This window comes from Protopterus annectens, chromosome 2.part1 (assembly GCF_019279795.1).
Source record: "Protopterus annectens isolate FY-2018-M chromosome 2.part1, PAN1.0, whole genome shotgun sequence".
NCBI lineage: Eukaryota > Metazoa > Chordata > Ceratodontiformes > Protopteridae > Protopterus > Protopterus annectens.
In genome coordinates this window covers 656155253-656170343 of record NC_056729.1, presented here as the reverse complement: position 1 = coordinate 656170343, position 15091 = coordinate 656155253, and the positions used below count along the sequence as shown (strand labels likewise).

The 15091-nt window shown below is 36.9% G+C and overlaps 1 protein-coding gene across 1 annotated transcript in view; it reads left to right on the top strand.

Moving 5' to 3' along the window:
* Positions 1-6389: 6389 nt before the first annotated feature.
* Positions 6390-15091, top strand: part of DNAJC27 (DnaJ heat shock protein family (Hsp40) member C27) — a 776435-nt gene continuing 767733 nt past the window's right edge. The window contains exon 1 of the mRNA XM_044062395.1: positions 6390-6789. Within this exon, the coding sequence (XP_043918330.1) occupies positions 6703-6789 (87 nt within the window). The 5' untranslated portion in view covers positions 6390-6702. The remainder of the gene's footprint in view (positions 6790-15091) is intronic.

The following is a 15091-nucleotide window of genomic DNA, read 5'->3' as shown; positions in this document are numbered from 1 at the left end:
TTGCTACAGCCGGTGACTACAGTGTTTTACGTACACACACAAAGTAATAAAATGCCAGGATTTACAGCCAGAAATGAGGGCAATGTGTAAGAAACATACCTAGACCGTTCCAATAGTAGTAGGAGCAATGGTTCTTATAAAAAAACAATTTACAATCATACTTATATATGTTACCAGTACATGTAACTCCATATGAATTTCAGAAGCAGTCAGTTCTGGGCACATTCTGGGTGCTGCAAAGAGCACTTCTGGCTAACATCAAATATTGAAACAATACTAATTTCATGAACTTTAAATCATACTCTGACTTAGGAATGGGGTCCATTCCTGTCATGGTATTAGAAACCCAAAAAACTTGGAGAAATTAAACCATGAGATCAGTAATGGCTATGAATCAGTACTTGCTTTCACCTGTCTGCTTGTTGCCAATTCCAGTGCAAATGCACACTGTGAAATACACAACTTGTGTACAAATCGTGTCCTAAGTTACCAATCTGTAGTGTTTTAAAGGTAACTATTATGCTGAAACCTATATAACATCTGCATAGAAGGTTGAACCAATGGTCGAGATCTTCCTCCCAGCTGAGCATGGTCAACAGAGAAAGCAATGAGATAGGGGAGAGAAGCTGCTTTCCAGGACAAATCTGCAAACACCTAGTAGATAAACAAATCCAATCTTTTACTGACTGCAAGCATTTTTTTAACTAAATTAAAGTTATTTTTCATAATAATTTTACCAATACTGAAAATGTTAAAGAAAGCACAAAACATAGAAACTTTTGGATTATTTATTTCATGTTAGTAATGAAATTTAATTCTATTCCATGTTCAGACAACAGAATTTTAAACCAAATCTATATTTTCACCTGCTACTGCAAATGTTTCTGTCAACATTTATAAGCAATTAGTTTTGCATGAAGTAGAGGAATTGCTTGAAAACTGAGATACAGATTTTTTGACAAGAACAAAACTGCAGCAGTTTCAAACACTATCTTTTTTTTTAAAGAAAATATACTGATATTATGTTTAAAAAAGCAGATAAAGATAGTCTAATAGCAGTTGTATTTGATGACCAATATAATGATGTGGTAAAGCAGTAACTTTCAGATAGCAATACTTATCAAAATTGCCTTCACAGCCTTTTTTTTGTTTTTAAGGGATAAACTGAATATATTACTTTGAAAGAGGGAAATCAGTGGGTAAGCCAGTTTATTTTTTTATTATTATTTTTCAAGTATCCTAGACTGTCATTATGGACTTTTAACAGAAAAAGTTGGAGAATTTACTGATTTTTTCTTTAACCACATGTTGTTGAGAGACCTAGCTACACTAGAAATAGCAAATATTTTTGAATAAAATTAAGAACTATTACTGAATTTAGATTTTTATTCTGTGATACAGAATCTTTATATATGTCTATTCTGTGTAAATATGGCATTGGTGCTTGCAGATTTTATTTGGAAACATTGAATATTAGCACTAAAGCTAATAATTTTTACTAAACCTGCCTGAATTTGTTTTCATTATGAAACTGTTTTTGTTTGATAACGATTACATATTGTCTTATGGCTACACTTTATATATTATTAAGTTTGTATATGGCATGGCTGATAACAGTTGTGCACGTACGTTTACAGATTGGTTAACAACCAATACTTTTGGGTTCAAGTTTGTATCTAATTAAGTAAAACTAAATAGTTTTGAAGAGAATTTGACATTAAAGTCAGAACATAATAAAGGAAATGGGTTCAAAAACATATGTGAAGCCCACTGCTAGTTGCCAGTTTGCTCATTTTCAGAATATTATCCAAGCTGAAAAAATGTTCTCAAAGAAGTTTTTAAAACATAGGTGTAATCATTTTTAATTATAACTATTTAATTATTTATTCTTTTTGATATTGTTGAACATGTAAGGCAGTTATTTCTGCAGCAAAGTTACCTAAAGAAAATTATATATATATATATATATATATATATATATATATATATATATATATATATACATATTGTTATTATATAATGAGGGTAGCAGGTGTTAATAGGGTGAAAGTATTGGTGAAGAGACTGAAAAATAAACTGATTCATTAACCACTCATCTCTATTACTGGATGGATTTAAGTCTTGTGGAGGACAGGTAATATAATCTGCTTTCACTAAGAGTCGGTGAACAGATATTGTTAACTAAATTAATCAGTGCTTGTCCTATGTTATCCTTCTCTAAAGGAGACATTTCTCATTCCTGGTAGCACTTGCTCAATTTCTCCAATAAAACTTATAATAAAACCACTATTACTTCTATTGCAATGGACTCACAGCCTGCTAATACATCTTTCCTTGCCAGTCTGGTGTCACATGTTTACTAAAAACTCCTTACTTCTAGAACATTCTGATTCCACATGCAAGTGATGTAACTACATAGTTTGGAGACATATCTCAGCATCACTTGGTATCAGTAAAAAGTAGCACAACACTCTTATCGACATATGTTAACACTGTTAACCAAAACTCTGCCAATGGCTCCCAGACACTCACATAATAAACGTCAGCGACTCGGTAATTTACATGCATCTCCCTCCACACCCACTCCAACACACTGACACCGACATAGTTAAACACACTGACACTGCACTCACCACACTGGACAGTAAGCTGTTTCTTTGGTGCTAGGATTAGAGATTTTACAAAAGCCCTCAGGACCCTTCACTGTCCTAAATATGAATTTGATCAGTACACAATGGAGGCCAAGAGAATCAAACACTGAATTACGGGAAACGGACTGTTAATAGCAAATTCTTAGTATTAATTCTCAGTGTTAACTGCCAGAAAATCCCAAACTGGTTCTTGAGAATAAGGTTGCAGGCGGCCCAGTGAAGTCACATTCCCAGATGTGGCAGAGATATGTAAGCTTGTTTTAGTCTTTTCTTAGTAAATGTGTGTGGTAGTGCATTCAGCAGCTCAGCACAATAAAGCAACAAGCTACTCAATGGTCCAAAATTTAAACTGAAGAGCTTCTCAATGACATGCTAATCAGACAAACTGGGGAAACCATGCACACTGTCAAATCAAAGATGGCTAGGAATCAATGCCCTGCTGTTGCTTCTCTAATCAGAAGTAAAACACTAGCATTAATCCCAGGTGTGCTTCTGTGAAGCAGTTTACAAGTTAATTGATAATTTCTAGGAAGCTAGGAATCAACGGCCCAATTGTCCTTCTCTCACTAGAAGCAAAACAGTAGCACTCCCAGGAGAAACAGTTTGCAGGCTCTTCTCCTCGATACTGCAAAGTAAGATGAAAATGGAGATTAACACTATAGGTGCTGCAGAGTACACACAGCAGATAGGAAGATATGAAAGGGAGAATAAATGTAAGTTTTATCACTCTAAGGTGAGTGCCTTTCTGACATAATATTGTAGTGCTGTCTGGTATGAACAGATGATATAAGACTGGGAGGAACTTCTAAAGCCATATTTAAATGGGGGTAAGTCATGACCGACCAGGTTTTAAAAGCAAAGCAGATACAAGGTAGGCAGGATGCAAAATATCCACAATTGTCATAGAGCAGCTTCACCTGGGCAGCTTACACAAACTAAACTTTATCTTGGTTTGGTTACTTTAAGTGCAATGCTACTTCTCACGTCCTCTCAAAATTCAGGCAGAGTTAATACTTTTACAATCAAAAGAATGCAACACAAATGTTTGCTAACTGGCCTTAACCGCAACCTTTTTAAAACCCCAAGAGGAAAAAAACTGTAAGGAAAAGAGTGCAAAAGAAAAGGAGCAATATAATATGCAAAACACGAACCAAAAAAAATCATAATTGTTCACAAAATGACTTTACCCAATAGCTCACACTATGAAGAGTGAATAACCCATACCGCTCAACTGTTCCTGGTTTTACCACATGTTTTGCCCTGTCCCTAGTTAAATGATTTTCTGGTAAAACACCTGGGATTACAGTCAATTGATAATGCCAGACTTTAAGATCTATGTTATTGTAAAATCTGTTGTTTGGCTCACTTTTTTTAAAGTGAATTAATATTTAAAATGTGTCCGTGATTTTGCACTTTTGTACCCCACTGCCATACCTCTCCACCTCTTAGAGCAAGAAATCTGGACAAAGCCTGACAAAAAGGGGGGACAATGGCACAAAAATGGGGACATATTTTTAATTTTACTCTTAGAAACTTAGAAAGTTGCTAGAGTAACAGGGTTTTTTTTAACAAGTTATCTAAAGGATTTAAAGTCTGAAACTCAAATGTATGCCATTATTTATTGACTTAAATCCTCAAATCATTCCAGTGATTTGTCAGAAAACCACAAATTTTATGAGGCACAGACCAAAAATATGAGCAAAAAAATCTGGACATTCTGAGAAAACTTGGGCAGTTAACACTGCTATTCTTGAGGGAAAAAAGGAAAACGTTGACAGTTGCGAAATACCATGAAGAGTTAACAAAAAATATATACTTTGAAGCACTGCAGAATCAAAAGAACACGAGTCCAAGTGCTGTTGTTCACCCTTCTGCAGCTGCCCTTTTCTAAATCAATTTCTTTTCGGCCATTTCTCACAGGCATCACTGAACCGCTCTGCTGACAATCATTAGAATATCAGTTCTGCTCCTACCAATGCCTTCATTCCATCACTTCATTACCCTTTCTAGGAAAGCCTCTCTTTCACTTCACATGCCCAGTCTGTCCTCATCTCCCTCAACATTTTGTTTCATACTAAAACCGGTAAATTATTGTGTGATTATGAAATGCATTCCCAAGATCTAAAGTGATATTCTAAAAACTGAATAAGACATTTTCAGAAATACACTATACTCCAGCATAGCTGTCAACCAATCAGGGAAAACTCTCAACAGATTCAGGGACAAAGCCAGACAAACTCGGGGACAATCAGGGACACTTTTAAAATATTAGTTCTATTAACTTGAGACATTAACGGTATTGGAGAATAAAGCAATAACCGACGACGTGGCGTGGTATATTGAAGATTTACCTACGGTTGTTGTGGTTTAATCACGAGGGCGAAGCCCGAGTGATTAAATAAAGCCAACCGTGGGTAAATTTCAATATACCATAACCAAGGAGTCGGTTATTGCTATTATATAATGACATTATTTAAGAAAAAAAAAACTTACTTTTCTTAAATAATGTTTTTGTATAATGGTGCATTACTGTTCTTCTGCTGGTTGTGGTACACTTCTTCCTTGTTTGATGTACTGAGCATGCATATGGGACTTGCGTCCCACCCATACCCAGTACATCAGTTCTTTGAAAATGAAGCAGCAGGGAAAAGAAAGTCTATGTTGCACCATTTTTTTCTTTTTTTTATTTTATTTGTTAACAAAAGATGTTTTTGAGCACTTTATACCAACAGAAAAAAGTCCGGGCAAGCGGACCATTTTCCGTTAGTATATTGTGGGATTTACAATGGGCACGCTGGCCAATGAGCGTGCACGTTTTGGAATATTAATGGGGGGTTACTGTATGTTGTTGTTGCTTGTCTTTCGGCTTTTCCCGGTTAGGGGTCGCCACAGCGGACCTCTGGTCCACTAATGATTGGCAGTTTTTTTTTTATGGTGTCGAGTTGCCAGCCCGACGCCCAACCTTCAACGAAGGCACGCCCATTCAACGCATGTCTTTCGAACGCCCACTCGACAGCGGGGAGGACATGCAGACTCCACACAGAAGGCACTCCCAACCCAAGCCAAGAATTGAACGGGAGAACCTCTTGCTGTGAGGCAACAACGCTACCGCTGCACCACTGCGGAAGTAATAGGGGTTATTGTATAATGTGAATTAATGTGCATTTCCTGCAGTAAAATAAGTCATCAGCTCTTAATTATTGTCATTATTTATTCTGTATAATTCACCACATTTTGTTCAAATGGCACCAGTGTTACGAGGGATTTAGAGGGACAAAGCTAAACTTTGAGTCAAAATCAGGGACGTCCCTGACAATCAGTGATAGTTGAGAAGTTGCATAGTTCTCAACATTCCATCTCCAAAATGAGGAACACTAGGCCTCATAATGTGAGACAAATGGGCAAAACGTGGAACACATACAGCTTACTAACAACTGTAAGCGAGAAGGTCATAGGATGGTTAAAATATATTGGTTTTGCTTATAAAAGAGATCTTTTAATGAATTAATATGATTTTTTTTCTATTTACCATGGATATCAGTTAATAAATTCTTAACACTGAATGTGACAGACCCTTTCAATGTGGAACTTCGAGGAACATGAATTTTTTAAGACCCTAAATGAGGTACGTTCCTCGTAATGAGGTCCACTCGAGAGGTATGATTCCAGTGTGCCGCCCACCACTAACTGCATAACTGCCTAAAAAATGCCTGACGTTCACAACGATGGAATGTTTGGAGTCACGTGACACGAGGTTGTAGGTCGGGTCTATACTGTCATGGGAACTAGCCACTACCTTTCCAAAACAGTGTTTCCTTCTCGTTTCGGTACCTTGCTTCATTATTCTGGTTGGGTCGCGTTATAATTTCGCAATATTGTTCAGCAAATCACATGCAGTACATTTATATAGTTGCTCATTCATTCATTCTGCCCGATTGAAACCTGCTACTCCATACAGGCTTCAGGGATTCCTTCTTGAGTGCAGTTTTGAAGTGCAGTGATTTACTCTGTAGTACCGGCAAAGTGTACAACGATCGATAAAACAGAGATAATGGAGGCTGATTTACAAAAAAGAAAAGAGAATAAAAAATCTTTGCGAGTGAAGGTTATAAGTATGGGGGACGCTGAAGTGGGCAAGGTAAGGGGAATACCGATCCATTTCCTAAATGTGCACTACTAGTAACTGCATTTGGCTGAAGAGGCCCCCCTTGAGAATACAGAAACAAAACGAAGTCTTTTTTTTTGTATGAAGTTAGGGTAACCAAATAGCCAGTGCGGTGTTACTGTGTTAAGCTAGTGAAGCTTTAGCATTGATGGGTGTACAGCACCACTCCCAAAATGTTTAATGACCAAGTAGATATCAGTGATTTGCAATTTCTAAGCTTAATTTTGCTGACTACCTACACCTTGTGCTCATTTATAAATGCTCTGCCACTGGTAAAATCAGGGAATTATCGTGTATGCAGGAGTGTTTCATAAGAGGAAGTAATTCAACTATCTGCTAGTTCACTATTTTGAAAACAATACATTGGTGCTACCGTGCTGGGGTAATATGGGAGGCAAAGCAGACAACTGCAAACCTCTATAAATCTTGGATGGTTGGTGCTTTAAGGTGTTTATTGGAAAATCAGTAAGGAATGATCCCATACATCACTGTCATTGTTTTACAGATATACATAAACATGTTTTGTTAGTTATTTTTAGTGGTCAAGTGTCATATTTATTAATCGTTGACATAAAAATGTGTTGAAATGTGAAAGCATGTGGACAGGTAGCAGACTGTGAGGGACCCACAATAAATTCCAAGGTGTCTCCGTACATTCAATTCCTAGTAATGTGTACAACCAGCAACTGCATTTGGCAGAAGACCCCTTTTGGAGTACCAAAACAAGACAGAGGCTTTACTATTTATCTTAAGAAATAAGGTAACCAAGTAGTTCTCTGTAGTGTTATTGGGTTAAATTATTGGGAGCTGTAGCATTGCCGGGTATCTAGCACCAATCCCAAAGTACAGAATAGGAGCCAAAATGTTCAAAGACCCAGTAGGTATCAGCAATTTTCAATTTCTACTTAGCTTGTAAACAGCAGGTAGAAGTGTGCAGTTTTCAGACAATTCTACTCTTGGCATAAAGTCAGACAGCCCTTCCATCAGACCAAGTGGAGGAAGCCTTAATACTCACCATCTCATTAAAGACTGCTGCTGTTCACTCCCCTATACCTACAATGGTTTGTACATACTTCCTAACCCAAAAACTGAGATTCTCTTTTATACGTTTGTTAAAAGTCTAAAAAGAAAACAAGGAGGGGGAGTAAAAAAAGAGGGTTAATGGAGGAATGTAAGGTGAGGCAGACATAGTTCAGAATATAAAGATGTAAAATAAGCATTGAATGCTGATCAGCAACATTTAAAGTACATGTTAGATATAAACTATTAACGTGACCATATTAATATAACTTGTGTTCAAAAGCATATGATAGAAAAATTAGAATGTAAATGAAAATACTATAAGTATGTATCAAGTGATGCTGGGCAGATAAATATTACTTGCATAGACACCTAAAACTCTAACTGAGAATGAATGAGGAAGCATTATTTTGATTTGTAGTGCATTTAATTGCTGTTATTTATAGAGACAAATATATATGACTTTAAAAGATATGCTTCAGGACTTTGTAGCACTCCAGGAGAACTGTTACTGTTATGTAAGAAAGAGAATGGCTTAGGCCAGAGTTTGAAATGTATACATTTGAAATGGTGTTTTAATTGTAAGACATATATTTTTCGGTTATAAATATTATGTATTCTAATAATTCTTACTAGGTTAGACTACTAGATGATTTCTATGATCTAGGTATACATTGCCATGAGGATGTTCCTTCCCCTGACACATGATGATTTGGGTGCTTTGAAAAGTACTATTTGCTTATTTAATATGTTAGATTTTTTGACTACAAACTCTTCATAAAATGTAGGATTCATAACCAAACATTGGTCAGGGGCAGTCTCTAAAACATGTCGAAGTCCCTTTAGAGTGAGTGTTGCATCTCCAACGTTTAGAATTTGCTGTTGAAAAAATTTTTGAAAGATGATTAGGTCTGAGGGATGCTCTACATAGAATTTTTTATGTGAAAATTCTGCAATATGGTTATGAAGAGTTATGTTAATGAACTGTTAAAGTTAGAAGTGTAGCATGTGCTTTTAACTCTATCCCAGTGCCATGGGGAGCCATGTTTTAGACCTTTAAAATTTGTAAGTAATAGAGAAGTATTTGTTTTGAGTAGAACTTCCTAACTGGAGCCCACAACACTCTGTCCAAAATGTAAGCACCTTTGACAGTACTTATTAAGTACATAGAAATGAAAAGGTGAGATATGGCCAGTAGTGTCTTTGAGAGGAAATAAACATTCCAGTAAAGAGATGATGACAAAACAGGATTGCTTAAAGTTATAAAATGTTACATTAATGTACGTATAAGTGGAATATATTTGATATTGCTGTTGAATTGCACTATCAGTAGTATGTTAAAGAGTATTGGTAAAGAAGATGGAACTTTTTTGTATGTTAGTATGGGAACTTTTTGTTATCTGCTGTGCATATATCTATTTGTGTGGTACATTTGTATGTTGTCTCAAGCCAGTAAAATTAAAAACGTTAAAAGTGCTACTTAACTGTATAGTGAAGTAATGAAATGTCTGGAAAAATAAGGCTTAATCTTCATATGTACCTGAGTTGTATGTGGTTTGAGTGGCATACACATTTAATTAGTTGTCTTTGTCATTACTTAAGTAATTTGAGGAATGTTCAAAAGTTTAACAAGTAAGACTATTTTTTCATAATACTGCATCTTTGTTCAAAGGATTTAACTAAGTGTAATCATTTCTGAATGAATCCTGAATAATTGAACTTTTGGCATTGTCTGAAATTTTAGCTATAAAAATTAATAGCTAATAAATGATTGTCTGGTCTTATTGGACAGTTCGTGGTTATAATATTATTTGCTGGAATGTAAGTGAAGTATGATGGCACCTGCATTGGTAGTTTTAGAAAGCAAACCTGATATGGTAAAAAAAGATAGAACATTTTATAATTTTATAATAATCAGTAAAGAATGATATTTTTATGTAAAGGATTTTAAGAAAGACATAATCTTTTAGAATTTGAAGTAGAGCTGATAAAATGTATCATAGGTATTGTAGCTGCTTTAATTATTAATTGAAACCTGAGATATCCTGGATTAGTTCCTCTACTTACAACTGATCTCTGTAAGATACTTGGCCCTGTTTGTCCAAATGGGTTTTTGTTGGAGTCTTCAGTTTATTCCACATTCCAAATACATACTGATAGGTGAACTGGGGATCATGTACTCTAGTGTGTGATCCTGTAGTGGACTGGTACCTTGTCCAGAACTGGTTCTGTACCATAATCTCACTGCCTGCCAGGAATATGCACAAGCTTCTGATTGACTCAGATAAGGCAAAAATGAAATGATGATTTAATGATAGTTCCACAAATCTTATGGAAAGTAATTTGTAATCAACACGTCAGTTATATAATGCAGCTTAGCTTGTCAAACGTCTATTTTCAGTAACTAGACTTGGTAACCCTCCCCGACAAACACACACCCACATATTTTGATCATATGTGTGCTCAAGGAAGTAGTTTTGTGCAGCTAGGGCAGAGCATTTGTATTTTAAAGAGTTGAGATTTAAGATGTTATAGTGGAACCCTATTAGACTAAGATGCCAAAATTAGTTGTATGCTAAAAGAGTCCTTTAAACCTGGCCAGGTGACTGGAAAAAAAGATATATATGGTGCATGGATAAAGGCATGCATTATCACTGTAGCTGATAATGACTGTCTTAGGTAGACTTATAGCTTACCAACAAATGCTGATAATGTAGTTATGTAAACATAGTTCATTACCTTTTCAAAGTAATCCTAAGGTTGCATTGGTGTATATGACATATTTTAAGAAATATCAAACATTTTTTTTATATTCCGCATGTACAGACCACCTGTCCTGAGTGTGCAACACAACTTGTAATCAAAGCGGGAATATTGCTAAGCATTGCATATGTCCATGTAATGAGCTGAATTTAAGTTGTTCAGATACATAATTATATACAGAGGTACCTTTTAGCTCCACAGTGGTATTAATTTAATTCCATTCATAGGATGTTAGATTAATGCACAGAGGGAGAGACAGAGAAAACAATGGAATGGAAATCTGAATCTTTAATGAAAGAGGTTCTGACTATATTATTAGGTATCAAAGCCAGACATCTGTTGCTCCTCTGTATGAATCTTGTTTCACTTGATTATCAAGCTCCGGCTTTTCATGCTGTTTCTTATATTTGTCCAAGAGTAATTATTTGCTTAACATTTGAGACATGTGAACCTATGTTATTCAATAGTTTATATGGTTTTCTAATCCATTTTATTGGACAGTTTTGAAATATATTAATACACCACATACAAAGATTAACATTTCTCTCAAGAATTCATAGTGCATGTATGTAAACCTTTGTAGAAAGGAGATGAGTCTGTTAAATTCTTCTTTTGACACTCATATTTATTCAGGGGAGGGAAGAAAACCTAGTGCTGTGTCTCATGCTGTCTCTCTCACATTTACAAATACACCTGTCAGTGTACCCTTACGCAGTTTGTGAAAAACTGAGGGGCTGCCAACCCAGCCAGATAGATTTTTGTAAATAATTCTTTGTCATTGTAAATATTAATATGATCCACAGGCTGGTTTCACAAATTTAAGAAAACTGTGTTATGTGCTAAGCTTCAAAAATGTAACCACAGTGCACCCTGCTGGAAGAAAGCTGATCAGTAAAGAATTTACGAATGTGTGTGATTTCAAGCTAGGAGACAGGATGTCTGGGCTAGGAAATTCTTTCTATTGTCCCAAGTCAGAGATAATTACTAGGTTTCACATGTAAACTGTCTTATTGCTGTGGCTTCCTGGCAGGTGCAGATCACAAAGAAATGTTAACATTTTGAGTTCTGTGAGCCTGGGAAACTTCAGCAGAAGTGACAAGAATGATGTAATCTGAAATTACTCAGCAGTATGTGTATTATCAATTTAAGGACTATCTCAGAAAGAAAGGATAGCATTTTGTATTTTGTTCTGAAGCTGACAACAACTCACCAGCACATGCTTTGCACTGTAAGTAAGATCTAGATCTTAGTATTTCTATTGAAGATAGATAGACCTAGCAAAATTAATCTAGCAAGCTGTTTTCTATATTTAAATCAAACCAGCTGCTGCACAGGTAAACGCTCTCGTTCCCCAACAAATATAAAATGCAAAAAACGTGTACAAATGTACAAGCGGAACAGGAGCAGAAGTAAGGACTCAAGCCAATATACAAAAGTTCAAGAATATCCAGATAGTACAATCCATAAGTGTAGTCCAATCAATGGTAATAAAATCCACAAGAGTTTAGTCAAATATAAACGGATGAGCGCTTTCACTACATTAGCTTCATCAGATCCATATTAAAAAACACAACAGATGTCTCTGTATATATGTGACATAAAATTAGATCCATATTAAAAAACACAACAGATGTCTCTGTATATATGTGACATAAAATTAATTAACCAATCAGGGTAAATAAAGTAAACCTGCCTATCCATTTAAAGAAATAATACCTATAAATGTTTTCTATATTTGTCGGACTGTCCTACAATGTTGTTTTAATGTATTTCCTGAACTCTCTATTGTCACTGTGTTGAATCAATGAGTATTGTCTTGTAGAGTACATGTATGTATTTGGTGATACTGTATAAGCCACTCCTAAATAGTCTTCAAGTCTCAGTCACACTTACCAATTGGACAACAGTAACATTGCACTATCAAAAAATTCCTGATATAAAAAAATTTTTTATAAAATATAAATATTTTTTATATCAGGAATTTTTTTGATAGTTTTAAATGATTTTGGTATTTTTATGTATTAATGAGTGTTAATTGATGTCAGCATTTTATTGGTTTGTTTTTAATATATAATAAACAGGATGTGTCTCGTGTTTGTAAAGTCTGAAGAAGCATCTATCTTGACGCGAAAGTGCTCACTGATTAAAAGTTTGAGGTTTCATCTCGTCTTGTCTGTGCCTTTCTTGTTTTTAAGAGTGGGCATTTGTTTTACATGTGAAAGGCACTTCATTCTCCGTGAACTGTTGATTTGTTTTTACTGAAGGTGTTTTTGTACTCTAAATCAGCCACGCAGTGAACATTCAGAGTTCAGATCACAATTGTTTTATTTTTTTTTTGTTAGCTTAGTTAGTCAGAGAGAGCAGGCAAGCATGTCAGCAGAAAAATATGGCACGCTGACAAGGAGCCAGTTGGTGAAATGTGCCAGGCCAAAGGATTGTTGCACGGAAACCTGACTAAGGTAGACATGATTGCAGCTTTCGTTACAGCTGCATCCGAGAATAGCAACCAGGAAGATGATCAGACTGGCAGTGGAGATGTACAACACTCAGATAATGGACAGCTCAATCTTTCTACAGAGAACTTAAAAATCTATCTGGAGCTAAAAAAGACGAGTTGTAGGCCAAGTGTTTGGAAATAGAAGCAGCAGAGAGACTGAGGCATCTAGAGACCGAGGAAAATGAGGAACTGCTATGCCTGGAAGCTGAGGAGAAGGAGAGGCAGAGGCAACATGAAAAGGAGATGCTGACTCTTCGCCAGAGTTATGGAGGTAATGAGGAAGGGAGTAACCGAACCCCAGAAGCAACAAAGGTCAGTACATTTCTTCCACAGTTTACAGAGGGGGATAATATTAATAGTTTCATTCATATGTTTGAAATGGTATGTAAACAGTATAATGTTGACCAAGGGCTCTGGGTACCGTTCCTGACCCCCTTACTACATGGTAAAGCTGTAAATGTACTTTCTAAACTGCCTGATGTTTACATTTTAAATTATAATGTCGTAAAGAACTGTTTTCTAGAATTTTTTAAGCTAACACCCGAAGCTTATAAGAAAAAAAGTTTAATTGCATAGATGCAATGCAGATGAAAGTGTGTGTGAATATGTTGCTGAACTTAGCACTTATTTTCATAGGTGGGTGAGTGGATGTCAGGTCACCACTTTTTGAAGGGCTGGCAGACCTTTTGGTGAGGGAACAAGCCCTTAGCACTTTCCCTGAGGACACGAGGATCTGGTTAGCTGATGCACAATGTGCTATCTCAGATGAGTTGGGGAAGAAGTGAGACCTATACTTAGCAAGCAGGGCATCCCTGCACAGGAATGGGATGCCAGTGTTGTTCATGGGTCTAAGGGAGCCCATGGTGACAGCCCAGACTGCCACAACAGAATCTGCCAGTTGCAGAGAAAGCCACTAGTCTAGGTTCATGTACAGAACCTAGGGTTAAATGTTTTGAATCTAACCAGTGGGGCCATGTGGCATATAGATGTCCACGGAGGCAAGGAGGGGAACAAAAGGTGGGAGAACCAGTAAGTAGGAAAGACAAAATGCCAATAGTAGGTTGTCTTGAGAGAAGAGGAGTACCAAACTACCGTCCTGCAGATGTCCTGATAGGGAAGGATTTTGATAAGGCAGTACCATGTGTTAATGCAGTTACACGCAGTCAAGCTTGGAGACAAATGTGTGGGTCTGGTAGCCTGGGGGAGACCCATTCAGACTGCATACTTGTAGCCAGGACTGGTGAGGTGGTTACTTCAGGGAGGGATCTACCCTGTAGCAGTGAAATTGAAGGTGAGCCACAGCTGCTTGTGGGTACTGATGTTCCCTTGGGAAGAGTGACTGCAAGGGCAGAGGTGAGTAGTAGTACCCAGACTGACAGTGAGGCACCTCTGTCAGAAGATGCCAGACTTCCTTTGGAAGGGGAGCTGTGAAGGGTTACAAAGTGAGAGTTGAGAATTGAGACAGGCTCGGCTCTTGGACTCTACATTACAAGGCCTGAGGCAGGTAGCTAGTGAGGCATCTGATTTTCAAGGGAAGGGGAAATCTGTATACTGGGACAAAGGGTTACTGTATAGAGAGTGGACCCCTAAGGGACGGCTAGAGGGTGAGAGATTACACCAGTTGGTAGAGCCAAGAGCCTACAGTCTGGCACTTCTAGCCATAGCCCATGATATTCCCTTTACAGGTCATATGAGCATAAAACGTACAAAGAGACATATTATGCAGAACGTTTATTGGTCTGGGATTTCCAGAGATGTAACCGGGTACTGCAGGACCTATGAGCAATGCCAAAAGGTATGCAAGGCAGGAGACAAAGGTGAAAGCTCCTTTGATGCCTTTGCCTGTGAGTGAGGAGCCATTTCAGAGGGTAGCTCTAGATATTGTGGGGCCTCTGAGTGCCCCAAGTTCCACAGGGAAAAAGTATGTACTAGTGGTAGTAGATTATGCAACAAGATACCCTGAGGCAATGGCTTTGTCCTCCATTAAGACGGAAA